Here is a 17,564-nt window from a genome sequence, read left to right on the forward strand (position 1 = left end):
TTTCTTGATCATGTAAAATCTGCCCAAGTTGCTTTCATGATCTCCTCTGCATTCTGATCCTTCACACCTATGTCAGCTTCCTACTATCTCTCTCTCTCCCTCTCTCTCTCTCTCTCTCTGTTTCTCCCTCTCTCTCTCGACAGGTTGTGACAGCGGTCTGTTTAGCATGTAAGGTCATGTAGAGGGTGGTGACCTGTGCGTGTGCGAGAGCGAGGTGATTGATGTCAGGTTGATCTCAGCTAATTATTCCTGGTGTCCTGAGGCGAGCGTGTCTGTTGTGTGAACCTGAACACAGCACCCACTGTATGCACAGTATGGAGGGAGCTACTTCAGCTGAAAGGGAAAAAAATGAGCCGATATAGCTAACCCCATCATGAGTTTCACTTCTTGTTTCTGTTACTGAAGAGTAAAGTCAGATTGGAAGAATATGCCTTAATATATTGCCAATTACTAGACTTTCCTGCATAACTTGACCCAATCCAAAACAGCTCTTATGAGTCCAGGTGAAATGAAAATCATACCTTGATGGACCAAATTTCTACCAAATGACAAGAGGAAACTGCTTCACAAATGCAATACTAGGTGATGTGTCTTATTGTTTTTAGCTGTTCAGTTTTCACCTTTTTCAGTCGCTAAAATGATCTGATTGCCACCTGAAATTCAGGAATAAGCAGTGTTTGTGCCTGTGTGTGTATTGAAGTGTGTATGGCTGTAAGTCACAAGGCCAGATTTTACAGACTTTGTGCATAGCTTTTTTTCTTTTTAATAGATTTTAAGACTCAGAGCTGGCATCTAACATCAAGCAGTTATTGCTGGATGGCAGAAATACTGCTGTTGCTATGGCAATGGTCCTTTCTCCTCTTCTCTTTCCTGGCAATTTATCCTTACTCTATCTTTTACTTCCTCTTTTCATCATTTTCTTCCTTTGTTTGTCTCATTTCTTCTTTTTTTTCCCTCTCTTTTTGCTGGCTCTTTGTATTGAGATCACCTCACACATGTACATATTACAAAAAAAAGAACTGCCCACACGAATATACACACATTTCCTTTCATCGCGTTGCTGCCTGTCGGTGTGTCTCTACCCTCTGTTGGGGGTGCTGCAGCTCTTTGTTACACCTCCACCGCTACAGTATGCTTCTCCCCAACTGCTGTCACCTTCACTGCAGCAACTACGGTTAGGAGGCTTGCTACTTTCTGCCACGGTTGCTCGATTCAAATTGTAGTGCTACAATCCGCAATCCTGTTACACAGCAGCCACCATATGATAGGCTTACCATCAGCGCTGTTTGCAAAGTTAATAGCCGCCATCAAAGTGGGACGAGGCGATGTAATTCAATTTAACTTAGTCCTAATGCCTCGTTCAAAAGCACTGTCCATGTGTGACAATTTCAGAGGTGTCTGTCACAGGCTGAACAGTGTAGAAGAAGAGATAATTTGGCATTAGACTGTGTAGGTAGATTAATATCTGGGAAATATGGCAACTTCACTAAGAGAAAGGTTTCTCTGGAAGGTTTCTCTGTTTTGAAACCTCAACAGCATCTATTTGATTATAATTATACTCCACTATGTGTTCCTTGCATAGTAACTGTTTTAACAATCGGGGGCATATGTATGTGCGCATGTCATGAATGTTCATGTGTGTGTTCTGCCTCCTAGCATGTCCCCAGGCAAAACACCTGACTTAATAAGGTTGGTCCAACCACCAGCTGTCTCCTGTGTCAGTAGTCTCCCGGATTGTCTGGCTTAGTTTATTCATATGTTACACCATGCGGTCTTCGGTGTGAATTTTTCATCCTTTCTTCTCTAAGAGAAGGTTGACTGAGCACACTTTTTACAGCCCTTACAGTTCACACCTGTGCTCTGCTGGCCACCGGGAAGTGAAGAATTGCTATATGTGCACGGAAGACATTTTGTGCCCAGAGCAAAACCGTTTCAGTATAATCCTACAATTCATTATCTACTTTTAGTGATTTATTAACTCAAGGATTTAGAGAAGAATGACACCTCCATCTAATTAGATATAGCCAGAGGTTTATTTGTAAAAAATTCTCTTAAGTCTACTCATAAGCTAAAACAGCATTGTAAGTTTAGCTCTGATTAAAAGCACAGCCTCATGTCACAAACCTGCTTTAATAATGTTAAAGTTAATAATACCATTTTCTATACCAGTGCTACTGATTCATCCAGTAAACAGATAAGTAAGCTGTATCCTTGGTAGAAGTAAGACCAGATATAGATATACAATAGTTCATGAAAAGCATCAAGGTTTGACATCTTGTCTCACCATAATAAATGCAACTATGGTTTATGGTTTGAGTAACCGTAAACCTACTTGAAATAGTATGTATACTTAACTGCATAGACTGTTAAAGTGCAGGGAGTAATATAAGCCTTTGATTGACAAAAAAAAACAACATTCCAGTCAGTTTATTCACCATCTTTTAGTTTAGGAAACAAAGTATTCACCTACTCTTGGTGATTTAAAAGCCTTTGGAGAATTTGGAGGGGATAATTGAGCATTGACAGTCTCAGTATGGCATTTTTTGGTCAATGCCACAATGTGGGGAGCAGGTTTCTTTGTAACTTAATATTACAGCCTCCCTATTAACATTATTTTCACTGAATTCCACATCTGCCAGTTGCACTGCGGTAGCTCATTATCCTTTGAATCTGCACTGGTTTCATTGAGTGTATTAATTATTAATTTTTTCTTTTTAACAGTTCCTCCCAAACCAAAATATTCATTACCTGCAACAGTAACATAACTGAAATTCTGAAATGTCTGCATATTCCCTCATAAACTTTTCTTAAAAAAAACATAGAGTCACCAGGTCAGATATTTTGGAACCTGTTTCATCTAAATCACTTAAAGGCAAGGCAAGCTTCAGGGACTTGACTATACAAGTCCTTGTTATAGCACACAAGAGAACACACACACACATACACGCACACTCCCACACCTGTACGCTCATCTATGCTCGGTGTCCTCTCCCAGCCATCTGGGCCATCCATCAGGTCTCCTGAGCAGGTATAATCCAGGGGGAAGTATCTTTTTACAAGACTCCCATTAGTTTACGGGCCGTCTGCTCCCTGGCGCCATCACTTTGTCCTTTAGACGAGTTAGACCATTCAGGACTTTCTCATAGCATTCAAGGTTTATAGGAGGGGAGCTTAACTTTTTAATACACTGCATGATAAAGGTGTCTGTCCTTTATAGTATTGTTTTTCTGACCTCAGTCGCCAATTGCGTCAGATGACACTGGGACAATGTCTGCAACGAGGGAGAAGAAGTGATGGCGTTAACCTACTTTTGATCATAGCAATAATATCTAAGACAGGTGCTTTGGATGACACTACTGGCACATATTGTAGTAGCGTAGAATACACCTGTAAGTGTTCTGACTTTTCCATATACTGTGGAAAAGCCTTTATTCTAATTCCATATATAAAGAAGATACAGAGATGGCTTTTAAAGACAAAGCAAGAGCTACTAGTTAAAGTTAAGGGTGTGCTTGTCTTTTAGTTTGGTACTACAGTAATGTCAACTATATACCACTGTATTTAAAGCAACTGACAAAATTATTGATAGCTGAGCTACTGAAGTTTCAGACCACAATACATGTGAAAACCTTAGTGCCACAGTCCTGATGTTGGATTTGCTGAGGCAGCTCCTGTTGCGGAATATACACGCCATTTTTTTTTGGCAGGTGTGTGTGGTATTCACGTGCGCGCAAGTTGCCCAGAACCTTGTGGTGTTTTGCCCCAGTGGTCGCGCTCCGTCTGAATGATGCCTGAATAGTGCATGGCTCCGGCCCGCCAACCGTCTTCCCTCCTGCTCCCGTCAGCTCCCTGCTCAGCCAGCACTGACTGACAGCACTTTTTCCCTTCTCGCTGTCTTCTACTCTTCTTACTGGCCGTCACACAGAACCATGCACACAGGGCAGGTAGACTGACTGACAGGCAGGTAGACAGACAGACATGGCAGTGCTGCAGGTACACACATTGACATACACACACACTTACAATCACCCATATACACACTTCCATACTTCATTTGATTTTTTTTTTTTTCCCTCAACACAAGAGCCCTCTTCTGGAGCCCTATTGTTTCTTTCCTCTCAGGAAGCAAACAGTCTAATGAATGCATGCATAATTCTAGTAGTGGTACTTAACTGTATTCTTGGCTTTTTGTGTATGAGATTAAGACCCTAAATCCTTAGATCCAGCCCCAGTGTAGGCCCTTGCCTTCGAAAAATGTTGTTTTGTTGCCAAAATGTCAAAGAAATGTTCCTCTGACCCAAATGTAAGTGGTTCAAATCCCCAACCAGCCTTGGAGAATCTGGGCCAGAGAGGTGAATAAGACACATTCTTTCCTCCCTCAGCAAGTACAATCGAGGTGGCCCTTATCAAGACACCCAACCCCATCTGCTTCACTGGAGCTGCTGTCGGCAACGGTACATGAGTGCCTGCACCGGGAAACTCCATCATTTGTACATCTGATGTGACCTTCCCTCCTCTTCTAACTACTCTCGAGCCGCATATTACTTTTGATTATCCTGGCTGGTTAAATGAATGAAATACAAACATGATATTTAGTTGTATTTTGCCCTCTGAATGTTGCAAGAGTCATTGAGCATTCATTAGCTGTGAGGGTCCCATATCAGAGCAGCTGTTGTGGGTGTTCAACAGAAGGTACATGGTGTCCTAATCACCCCCTGTGGTCCCTAGCTTAACTCCAGCCAAGACAAAGTGCACCCCTGTAAGTTCATGCATAATGGAATACAATAGTCAAGAACACAGTGAAGACTTGCAGCAGTTGTCCTTGAGTCGCACATTACCGATGTTACAGGTGTTTTTCATGCCAGTGAGGAATACCGCTTCCTCCAGGGCTGAGTCTGTACCTCCAGACCAATCCCCCGAGCTCTGTGCCTGCCAGCATGATAAACACCCACAGCACTGATCACACTAATTCCAAAGCATGTATATAATAATGTGATGTTTTATTGGTCCCAGTAGGGAAATTCTGTTTTCGCTTGGCCCCTGCTTGCACTTGTATATGTATACTTTAAAATTTGATTGCCTGCAGGGTGACTTGACTGTAAATTGAGTTTTAACCTTAGTGAGTTGCCTCTGCATAGTTTCTATAGAGACCTGTTAAAGGAATGTCTTCACAATTTCAATTAGTAGACTTTTTTTTTTAATAGTTATACAGATTAAAGATGTGTGAGGGGGGGAGATGACAAATTTGTCATCTAAAAATGGCTTGTTTGCATTGTTAACTTTGTTCACCGAAACTGACGGGGACAGCTAGTCCCTCGCCGCCTCGAGGACAGTTGCAGAAACTTTTCGCCCACATTGTGACAAGTGCCCGCTGAGCAAAAACAACAGATTAATTTTCAAAATGTCACGAAATGCCTTTAATTTATTCTAGTGGAGCTAGGGCCCGGCTGTCTCATTCATAATACACAAGAGATGCCCTAGAGAGTCAGATATGTTTTCTGAGAGATGAGCTAGCCTCACACTAATGAAACGACATCTGCAATTTAGCCTGTACGTCAACTATGCTCATGTCGCCTTCTCTGTCTCTGCCCACGGTAGGAAATGGAATTTTACTCCTCAGAAATGATTTCCCCGGCATTGGAGCGGAGATGAGTATGGCTATAGAGAAAGCATTTAGGAAATGGGGGGGGGGGGGGGATGGATGGACATATTCCCATGTGAGTGTATTTGCATTAGAATTAAGCATCACCACAGAGTGTATTTCACAGATGGATGATAGATTACATATTTCCTTCTGCAGATCTCCTCTCAAATCAGCCTTTAAGGCAAGGACTAATTAAAATGTGTGAAACTGGAAGAATAGGATGAAACATTCTTTCCTAGTAGACATTGTCCTTTGATATACTGTACAAGCGCAGTGCATCAGTACTCTGACAGTCAAGCTGTGGGTCTATAAGTCATCTAGACTCATCGGGTGAACTGTGAATTTGGATTCCGCAGCGGTCCGGCTCACTGCTGGAGTGTGAGGAAGGCAGCGAATTGCAGGAGTATAGAGGCTGTGTCTGCGGTTTTCTGTCTGTGATGCATGGTTCTTACCGGGCACATCTGCTTGTTCTGCCGGCCACATGGTGCCAAATAAATAAACACCCCTTACTTTTCCTACACACTTACACATGCCCACACACATACACTTGCATAGATGCCCCCTTCGACACACACGTTCTTTCTTCCACTAGCTGTCCCTGCAATGGTTAAGTGTTTGACCAGAGGGGACGGGGCTCTGTGGAGATCACTGCAGCATCAGGATGTAAAGACCATTAGCCAACTCGTGCCTCACGCCCCTTCACCCCTCCTCTCTATACCCCCTATGGTGAGATTAATGCCAGGTGGGGGAAATATAACATAGTTTAATTAAGCCCGTGCCCACAAGATTCATGGACTCATTTCTTTGTCTGACAGTGCAAATGAAGGTTCAAAGGGTGCTAGGCAAGAGGAGAGACACCCTTGACTTGCTGTTAGGAGCGTAATGAATGTAGAGCTGCACATAGGATAACGATTTCACCCTTAAAGACTCGGACTTAGTAGTTCCTACGTAACTTCACTGCAGCTGACCCGTTCCACATAAAGGTGAATGTCATCGAAAGCAGCCGAACGGTGCATTCAGACATTTTAATGTAAACACGCACACATGAGATTTAAAGATATAAAAATTCACCCAGGCGATAAAAGGGATCTGTGAAATTTTTATGCTAATTTCTTAAATTTATGCAAGTGTCCTTTGACACGCAGTAGTGTCAATCAATAGCCACAGCTCTCAAATCAGTCTTTCATGAGCCTGCAAAACGGGATGTACCCTAACAAAGCACATCGGGACTGGCTGTGATTGCAGCACAAAGACAGGACTGCAATGCCAATTAAGTTTGCTTGCACTGGCTATTATTGTATTATTTATTATATGTCAGTAACATGAGGTATTGTATAATAAAGAGGATTTCCTTACAAAACAGAAAAAACAGCAGTTAATGAACTAATTTGTAAAGTGCCATTATACAATGGTACTCTGTCTTTCAAAGAAAAAAAACCAGACAAATTGAATGGAGAGTATGTACGTTTAATACTACACATGCCTAAGAGCTCCTGACTCAGAGGGAGGCAAAACATAGCTTGTTCCTTTTTATCTGTATGTCTGAACTCACACCGTAACTCTGCGCTTTCATACATGTTGCCTTCCATTTGTAGTCCTGAGGAGAGGAGATAGAGCCAGGAGACACGGAGAGAATCAGTGGAAAACCTGCAGCACCTTTCCTTTTGTAATTTTTTAAGGTGTGTGTCACATCTGAGAGACTTTTTCTATCAGTTTTTGAATGAGACTTGCTGCTGCACAGGTAGCCTTGGGGTAATCGAAACCTTCCCATACTGCTGGGCTCTGACTCCCTCCAAACCAGCAAAGCCACGCTGTGCACTAGATCACTGTATTGAATATCTATATAATTAAAGTCACAAGGGACAAGGTAAGGGAGAAATTTTAAGTGGAAGATGCAGAGGAACTATAGTGAATAAATAGCTACTCCCATCAGCCGAACAAGCTCTAATGCGTTTCACTCAATTTAGCCAATGGACTTAGCCCATTGCTGTTTATCTGATTGCTATTTCCTATTCTGCTATCTGTCACTGACGCTCCGTTGCATTTGCCTTGAAGAACAGGCAAGGCAGAGTCATTTGGCAGCACTAATCAATACCGTTCACTCTGCGCGAAGGGCTTATCAATTTCCAGCCAGCGCCTTGAATAAGAGTCTAGGAAGAATTTGGCTTATTCATTAGGTACATTTGTTTTTTTTTTTTTAACCCAGAAAAGTATGTTAAGGCAGTGCCATTTGATTTGCACTGAAATCAATTTCCCCTCTTTCCCTTCACTCTTGGAACGCAGGTAAAACAGTGGCAGTGCAATTACAAGTGAAGAGATTTCCACTGCGTTTTCATGTTTGTCTCAGTTCGGCTGTGGGAACTCATCCTGTTGAATGCTAATGGCTGTTTGTAGACTCGCAGGGCCTGGGCAGAGGGAGACCTATCTGTGAATAATGGATGAGTTAATGCTAGCGAGAACCCATCCAGGAACCTCCTGCTTCTTAAAAAACAGTGGTGGACAAACGCACAGTCATACATCTTGAATATCCTAAGCTGCCTGGTCTCAGTAGATAAGATCACTTAATAATTTAACTTGCCTTTCAGGGCAGTTATTTGGATATGTTGTGAAGAAAATGTATCAAGGATTCCACAGAATCATTATTTCTGTGGATCTGATGATGTAAGACAGATTACTTTCTACTTGTGAGGCTTAATTGTTTTCAACTCGTGTGACTTGACTATTATGTCATAACACAAAAGAAGCCCCAAGGTGGGTCAGAATCAGGCAGACTGACAAAGAGTGTGTAATGCACTGGAGGTAGACATCATGGATAAGGTAAAGGTAAACAAACAATAGCTTTAACTCTAATTACAAACATGATCTCTTTATGGTGCAGGGAAAATTATATCCTACATTCTTATTGTAGTCTGGTTATTATATTTGATTCACTGAAACTAGGATGAAAGACAAGACAGTGTTTCCCCTAGGATTTTGTTCAGTAGCGGTGCTGTTGTTCGTGCAGAACCCATGTTGCCAGGACCCGTATTTGCGCACACTAGCAGTGAAATAACTTAAAAGTACAGATAGATAGATTTATTTTATGTTCATCGAGCCACGTGTGTGAAAATTTACAGGAGCTTTTGACACCAGAAGCACTCTGGAGGCCCAGATAGTTATAGTATAATAAATGTCAAAGAATGAAAGGCCCCAGCATAGTCGGGGGGTTGATGATGTTATTTGTCTAAAAACTATGCATTTTCACATCATTTTAGACCTTACAATATTAATAAAAAAACAACACTGGTTGTAGTATTTCAAATTACACTCAGACATTAGCAAGAAGTGAAGTGAAACAAATATGCTCACTGATGAAGTAAACACCTGAAGTAATCCTAATTAAGAGCAGGATTAGAATTGATTTATATTTTAAATATCACAAAATATTGTTTCCAGAGCAGCAACTGTAATGTTTACAACAGCAAAGTCACTGTATAAACTCAATAATATCTCACTGCAAAGAAAAATAACATGTCAATAAGATAAATGTCTCTGACATGAAAAATACTGAGTGAAGTTTAGAAACACTTAAGAACACAGACATCAGTCACTGTCAGTCATTCATCCTGTCCGGCTGCTTGAAGTGGAGAAAGCGTGCGTGGTTTGCATTCGTCATGACTATTATGTACAATGTGAATTTTCAGCAGTGGCTTTCATCATTTAGCAGCAATGCTATGCTGCTTTTAAAAGCATATATGAGAAACACTGCAAGATCCAAGTTACTAGATACCACAAGACAATGTATTTTCTCTTGAGCCACTGTTGATCTCTACCTCACACCCTCCATCCCCTATTACTATCAAGATGAGTGTGTCAGAGAGGTTGGATGTAATATGTAGCATTGAGCCATATTTTCTTGGTCTTCATGGACCCATAGGGAACTGCTCTCCTCCAATTCAAAAGTTCAATTTGCACCTCTCCATCAGATTTATTTTACGTTATAGCCTGCCGGCTCTCCCACCTGGCCAGGAGAGAATGTAGTTAATAATCCACTTCTAACCCCATCAGATAATTTCAGCAAAGAGAGAGCGAGAGGCAGGATAGAAAGTTTGGACATTGAGGACATGGCTGGTTGGTCGGTTGATTGATTGATTGATTCAGCTGTTCAAGAATGACTTAATGATCCTATAATGATTTGAAAATTGTTCTTAATGGCTCTATTTTATGTCATGGTAAATTGATTTCTTTTATCACAGTGAGTCTGTATTTGTTAGCATACAAGAGAGGTTATGACGTCAGTATTTGGTTTGCTGCCACTACTGAAAAACAGATGGGGCAATCATTTATGCAACGAGTGTGTACTGATAAAAATACAAACTGTTATTGTGGAATTTTATTGTTTATTTTGCAATCAGCTCAATAACTGATAATGAACACATCTACACAGTGGATCACAGCTGCATGCTGGTAAATACATATGTTAAGCCCGGTGGAAGGTGGAGAAAGCTGTTTTTATCAGAGGCTGAAACAGAAACCGTGGTTCTCACCACCATGAAAAACTGTCGGCAACGAACAATCTTTGATTGTATTCCAAACTGGATAACTGTTGAACTGAACATCTAAGTCTAATAAATCCCTAAATAAATAAATCAGTAAATAAATCAATCTGGATGAACTAGATTCGGTTTTCCAGAGCAGCAACTGTAATGTTCACAACAGCAAAGTCACTATATAAACTCAATAATATCTCACTGGAAAGAAAAATAACATGTCAATAAAATAAATAATATTTCTGACATGAAAATAGTGAGTGCAGCTTAGATAGGATGAAGAACACAGACATCAGTCACTGTCAGTCATTCTGCTGCTGATGTGATTCACTGCTGCAGGTAGCACTGGTAGAGGGAGGGGCTGGTTTCGGAGGGAGGGCTGCCATATCTGCTTGTAGCTAAGTTGACAAGAATTTGCCAAATCGGCCAAACCAGTTAATCGGTCGACCTCTACTTGGCATCGCTCTCAGGTGGACAAACTATGTGATAGAGACGCTGTTTATAAATGACCTCACTCATATCTCTGGTTGTCTATCAGCTGACATACTATATATATAGGCTACCATATCGATATATCTGTGAAAACCTATAGCCATATGGTGAATAATATTGCCTCATCAATGTATCTGTCATGCTCTGGAGGGGAATCTAAGTCTTTGTCCAAAAACTGCTCAATCTAACATGGACCCTTTGGGATTTTTTTGTTGTCTTTCTACAGAAGAGCTACGGAAACTGAGCTGGTCAGGAATCCCACGACAGGTTCGACCAATCACGTGGAAGCTCCTTTCAGTAAGTTCCATGTAGACACACACACACACACACACACACACACACACACACACACACACACACACACACACACACACTGCATATATATGTTCAAATATCAGCAACATCCTGAAACAAATACAAATTTATGCAAAACGTGAAAACACTCACAGCTCACAAAAACACTCGGATACAAGAACACTCAGATGAAAAAACTATGTAACCACATACATAAACACCAATGTGAAGACACAGATTCATCAAAAGCACACACACACACACACACACACACACACACACACACACACACACACACACAAAATTGCACAAATAATAAACCCATTACAGATGATCTCAACCACTCACACACACATGCACACAAAGTTGCTGTCATGTTCTCTCTCCCAACCCCCTCCCCCTTTTGATTTATGAAGACTGGTAACAGTCCTGCTTTTTTTTTTTTTTTTTTTTTTAAACTTCAATAGGGAAAATTAATTGCGAGGCACAAATAATTTATTCATGAGACGCGTGGTGTGTTTACTCATTAAGCCATTGTTGTGGTGTACAGCTCTTAGTCTGCAGAGAGACGACTGGCTTTTTGAACGCCATGACTCTCCCATTAATTACCGCACAATAGCTAATGTGCCGCAGAAAAGATGTCATTAAAGGTGTGTGTGGATGTATGTGTGGCTGTTTGTGTTTTTTGGTGGTGGGAGGTTACCAACTGGGCGCTTTAAGCATTAACGACTGCTTTGTTTGGTACTCTGTTGAAGTGAGGGCTCATAATGTCGTATGAAGTTGCAAAGCATTGGCTGCAGTGTAGGCAGCCAGGCATAGGGGACGGGAGGGGCACCTCTGTACTTTAGTTAACTGTTTGTGTGTGTGTGTGTGTGTGTGTGTGTGTGTGTGTGTGGATGTTTTAGCTAATGTACCATAGATAACACCCTATTAATGGTTTGTTTGTGTCTGTGTGTTGTGTTTGGCTTTCTCTGTTTGTGTGTATACATATTACAGTATGTGTGCATGCATGTGTGGGTAGCTATTGTGTGTGCACATGTATGTATGTATGTATACGTACATACAGTTGGTACATATATATGAATGAAGAGAACACTGCTGTGAACTTTGGAGTTGCAGAGCACAGCTGCCCTGTAGCCTATATAAATGATGGTTGGACCGCCTCTGCTTCCCTGCAGATGAAAAGATGGAAGGATCAAAGATGAGTATTGTGTGGAGGGCAAAGAAGCACGAGAAAAACACAAAAAGCTGTGTTTTTATGTTGTAATGTTAATAGGAATATGAGAAAGAGAAATACAAGTACGATCCATCCTCTACAAGGTCTTCCTTCTCTGTTACGAAGCTTCGTCTGAAAGGAGTAGTTTGATATTTTTGTCTTGTGATTTCTGTTTGTTTATGTTAAATAATCAGTTTTAGAGGTGCTGTATTTTTCTAAATTTTGATAGGGCTAGGCTAACTGTATCCCACTTCCTCCAGTCTTTATGCTAAGCTAATTGCCCCATAGCTCTATGGCAGCTCCATATTTACCACACAGTCATAAGAGTGGTATCAGTCATCTAACTCATGGCAAGAAGGCAAATAAATGTATTTGCCAAAAGTCATACTTCATCTAAAATGCTTGAGTTTTCATATATTCACCCTGTGTAGGATTGCAAGTTGTAGTTTTTGTCTTTATAGATGAATTAAATGCGGTCACCTTGAATTCTATGGAGAGGGTTCACAGAAATCCCTCAAACCTCTTCTGCAGTAATCTATGTGTCTGTTGTCCAACAGTGTGCGTAATATGTTCCAACAGTCATCTTTTCACCACAATAAATGCTGCTAAATGCATAACTGCAGTGTCACACTCACCTTTCTTAAGCTCCGAAGCCTCGAAGCACCTCAGTTCAGGAGACAGTCTCAATATTTGATTTGCAATTTTTTTCGTCTGTTGTTAAAAACCAAGGTGGTGCTTTGCTCTCCAACATGGTTACAACAAGCTGTGAAATTTAAACTCTTGTGTCTCTCTTTCAAGGACAAATTGGAAGTGAGATTTTAACAAGTTGAAAAAAGCTATAAAGGAATACAACTCACATCTTCTTTGAGGATATTTGTCTCCATATGATAAATATGTAGGGGCTATTTTGACCATGATGATCCATATCTGAACTTATCTCTGCCCCACCTTGTAAGATTTTCAATAGATTAAAGCAGGAATAATCCTCAGGTTAAACCCAAGGCTTGGATTAAAGCTAAAAGTGGGCATAGTGTCAAAAGCACTCATATCTTCTGAAGTGTCATAACACTTGACTGCCTTTTCTGTCCTGTCTGGGGTATGATCCAGTGGAGAAATAGATAGGAGGGATCAGGCTCGAAAAATCTATTCTCTGTCTCGCACGCATACACACATACACACACACATTCAGACTCCCTGCCCACGCTGTATTCCATAAACTTGGCAGAGGCACCTAATAAAACTTCACTCCAGTGGTGTCCCTTGTGCCCTTCTCCTGCTCACCAGTGTGCACCAACTTATTTGATTTTTTCCTCCCCTCCAGCAGGCATGCTTGAGCCACGCTCGTCTTTGCCCGACAAAGACGAGAAACAAGTTTTCCCACTGCGGTCAGAGCTCGGTAATGCTCCCCCAACGGCCCGCATTTACCGCCACATCACAGAAATCGTACACAAAGGTCTCCACTGTTATTAACCAGTGTGGAAATTAAAAAGCAGGAAGCAGGTGGAAAAAAAAATGGAGAGGGAGAGAGTAGTTTTTATTCTCACTAGATAGCTCCCTCCCTCCGCCTCTTTGCAATATATGAACATGAGGCTTCACGGGTTGCCCCTGGCCTCAGAAACACATCCGGTTGAACTTCCCATTATTTCAGAAATAATACCATCTTATTTCATTTGTTTAAAGAGCACTTGGTGTTGGAGCCTGAAGGAGAAGGGAAAGAAATTAAATGGCTTTTCTGCTTTGTGAAAGAATGTCAGCCTGTGGCAATATGTACATTTGCTAATGGAGTGTGGCTGTTAAATGTGAAGTGGTGGGAGAGGAGAAAACTAACTGGCTGTGGAAATATTGATAAGGCTAAAGGGTTATATGAGATGTATCAGGAAGCACCGGCAGCAGAACTGATTTAGAGATTATTATGTTTAACTGTTACTGTATAACAGTACATATAATTATATTGCCAGAGAGAAAAGAGTAGGGTTGGTTTTTTTTTTTTTTTTTGTCTGGGTATGCACAATCTTAAAGCCATCTCACACCTCGCTAGAACACGCTGTGCCTTTTTCAGTACATTCATAAGAAGCGCAGAGTCAATGTCACCTCTCAAGATTACCAACTAAGTCCATAGAAAATAGTTTTTCGTAAACAAGACAAGAAGCAGGAGAAAAATGTTGCCTTTGTGTGCGCAGAACTACGGTTTGTACATTTGTGAAGAAATACACTCTGTATTTCGCCTACTCCGTTAATGAAGATCAACAGCGAAGATGAGCCAAAAGCAGCGCTGCCCACCACTGACTGCGCAGTACGTGGTCCTCTTTTGGATCATATCAGTGGTGTATTGACAAAGAACGAGGGGGATGTCATTTTATTTTTTCTTAAAAACTTGAAGGGCTTGACTCCAAAGCCTTCTTTAAACCTTAAAGTCTCCCTCCAGTCATAAATGTGTTTTTCATGTTCTTCCTTCAGTCGGATGTTTGAGCTTACTCTGTGCAGAATGATGTATGTGCAGTTTGACACTAGAAGGCTGTTTTTTCATTCATCTTCTGAAAGCGGAAAGTTTCTCTTTGGTCACGGAAAATCAGAGTTAAAGGCGTGAACCTACAGGCAGGATTTGTGACATCTCAACTAGTTTAGAGCCAATCGAGGGCCAGTATACAACCTACACAAGTGTGATGTGGATACTTGAAACCTCCAGTGCACATATACTGAGAATAGATGGTAAATCCATTAAAAGTCCACTGAGGTCTTCTATCAGCTTATGTTGGCTAAAGTCGGTCATTTTTGGTTAAAAACCTGTAGCGGCAATAAATATGACACAGTGAAACCCCAGTGAATCTTTTGCATATTTATATTTGTTTTAATTCAGTTTGCAAAAATGAATTTAAAAAGCAAAACTTGTCTGACAAGATGCAAGTGTAAAATGGAGACAAATAAACATAGAGACGAGCCTTTTTAAAGTAAGATAAGTTTTGTTTCTTTGACCTTTGCTGTTCCCATAGCAGGACAGTTTGTTTCCAGTCTACTTCCACGATAATGCACTCCTGCTAAGTAAAAAATAATTTAGATTCAGAGTAAGCTTACTATAAAAAAACCCAACAAAAAACAATTTCATTTAAATTCCCCAAATGGATTCCCCAAGCATATTTGTCCTGTTTTTTTTTTTTACAGAGTTTACTGAAGTGGAGGATCCATTAGAGGGATGGAAGGATTGAGGAGTTAGTAGATTGATGCAGGGAAGAATGAAGAGATGAAGTTTATGTAGACAGATTAACAGAGGCAGGAGGAAGCACTGCACTGCCACATTTTGTACCACTGGCAGGTCACGCAGATCTCCACTCATTCACCCTTTTTAACCAGTAGACCAAGACATATTGCAGCAGACACATTGAAATGTTTCAATTATGATTAGTAATAAAGAGTAGTAATGAAATAAAACCACCAAGTTGTGCATGACACACTTAATTGTACTACCACAGTTTCGTCCTCTTCATTGTCTTCAAATCTCCCTGTGTGTGTGTGTGTGTGTGTGTGTGTGTGCATGGTCCTGCCCTATCAAGCAGTAATGCAGCTGCAGTGATTGACCTCTATTAAGCTGTCCATTAACCTTCAACACACGCATGCTCTCTTCTTCTTCATTTGGCAGAGTGCACATAACACCAGAGCCTACTGTTTTGTAGCTGGCCTGTTTTGTCTTGCGTGTACGCATATGTTTTGTGTGTGTGTGAGTTTGCATATGGAGCAGTTTCAATATGTGACGGATGGGCTTTTTGGCAGACAGCTACTGTGAAAAAGTCACAGTCATTGCTTAGGCGGATTTCTGCGGGCAGAGATGTGACCGTCTGGCTGACTGGCAGCACCGATGGAGAAGCAGCAGTCAGGTAGATGGGACGGGAGGTGTCTGCCATCTTTTGGTTGTGAAAGGCTGACAGTTTTGTTTTTCAGGGCTAGTGACTTAAACCAACAGATAAAGAGAATGAGAAATACTTCGAATGGTGGTGCTGTGAAGGGTTGGGATAAGATGGATGGGCTGACAGAGAATATAAAATGAGATGTGTGTTTATATGTCATATCATCCGCATGTGAGTGTGTTGAACCAGGGTCTTACTGAGTGTATTTTTCACATTTTAGTTCGCCTATGACGTTTGTTTCCAGTGTTTGTATGTGTTAGCCATGTGTGTCGTACGTGTGTTTATGTGTCTGCAAGCAAAGTTGTTGAATGCAACAAATAAACCTCTAGACTCTCCAGACATCTCTTGGGGTCTTGTCGAGGAAAAAAAAAGAATATCTCTCTATATAAAGCAAGGAATCTCCTTCTGTCTGTTTGTATGTGTGTTTGTCCTTCGCATATCTTGAAAACCATTCATCCAATCTACGTCATACCTGGTTGATGTATTGCTGGGGACCCAAGAAAGTGCAGTGTCAAGTATGAAGTTGTTTAGATGAGCGCCTCTCGAGAAATATATAAAAATACCTCACAAACAACATTGATTTACTTTTTCTTCTGCTGGTGGAGTTAACGTTGTGGACTTGAAAAAGTTTAAGTGACTTAAGCACTACTATTTAATTGTGAAATGTGAATGAAACTTTGCATGTCCGTTCAAGACTTACTCAGGATGTCTCAGACACGTTTTGAACGGGCACTGCAGTTCATCTAACTAAAAAGCAAGGAATCTCTGTCTGTCTGTTTATATGTATGTATGTCCTTTGTATATCATGAGAACTGTTCATCTGATCTACTTCACACCTGGTGAGTGTATTGCTGGGCACCCAAGGATGTGCAGTGTCAAATATGGTGCAATTTGGACATGTGACCTGTTTAATATTAATGAGCTTTGAATAAACAAGCAAACAGTGAGACTCTCAGCTCCGTGTCTGAACGCAGCGGGGACTGTTTGATATAAACACTGTCACGTCACAGCAGGGTCAGTTAAACTGTCCAAGAAAGAAGAATGAGTGCACACAGGAGAAAAAAAACGGAGGCGGAGTCAGTAAAACTAGCTAATAAGAGTGCAGGCACGTTTGATTGGCAGCAGAATCAACCAATGGAAGATAAACTGCTTGTGCAGTTCAACCTCTGTTTAGTCTTACTGGTAAAGTTTCTTTCTGGATTTAGACCATTTAATTTATTAATTCCTTTTTAAATTAAAAAAATTAATTTTAAATCCTTAATTACAAACCAGTTTGCTGTCTCTTTTCCATGCATCTGAAACCTGCATCTCCACTCTTCATATGCCTGCTCACCAAAACTTTGTTCAGTGCTCCATAAGAGTAGTTAACGTCATGGATATGATTTGGATTGTGATATTAAAAATAAGATAATAGTGTTAAACGGGACATGATGTTATGATATTGTTGTACCAAGCACAGACACACAGACGCATGCTGTGATGTAATGCCC

The 17,564-nt window shown here is 40.9% G+C and overlaps 1 protein-coding gene across 3 annotated transcripts in view; it reads left to right on the forward strand.

Annotated features, from left to right (window-relative positions):
* tbc1d22a (TBC1 domain family, member 22a) overlaps positions 1-17,564 on the forward strand; it is a 133,592-nt gene that overhangs the window by 15,488 nt on the left and 100,540 nt on the right. For all 3 annotated transcript variants that reach the window (XM_067581372.1, XM_067581371.1, XM_067581373.1), the window contains exon 6: positions 10,892-10,962. In XM_067581372.1, coding sequence (XP_067437473.1) covers positions 10,892-10,962 — 71 coding nt within the window. The remainder of the gene's footprint in view (positions 1-10,891; positions 10,963-17,564) is intronic.

Source organism: Thunnus thynnus, chromosome 23, assembly GCF_963924715.1.
Source record: "Thunnus thynnus chromosome 23, fThuThy2.1, whole genome shotgun sequence".
Taxonomy (NCBI): domain Eukaryota; kingdom Metazoa; phylum Chordata; class Actinopteri; order Scombriformes; family Scombridae; genus Thunnus; species Thunnus thynnus.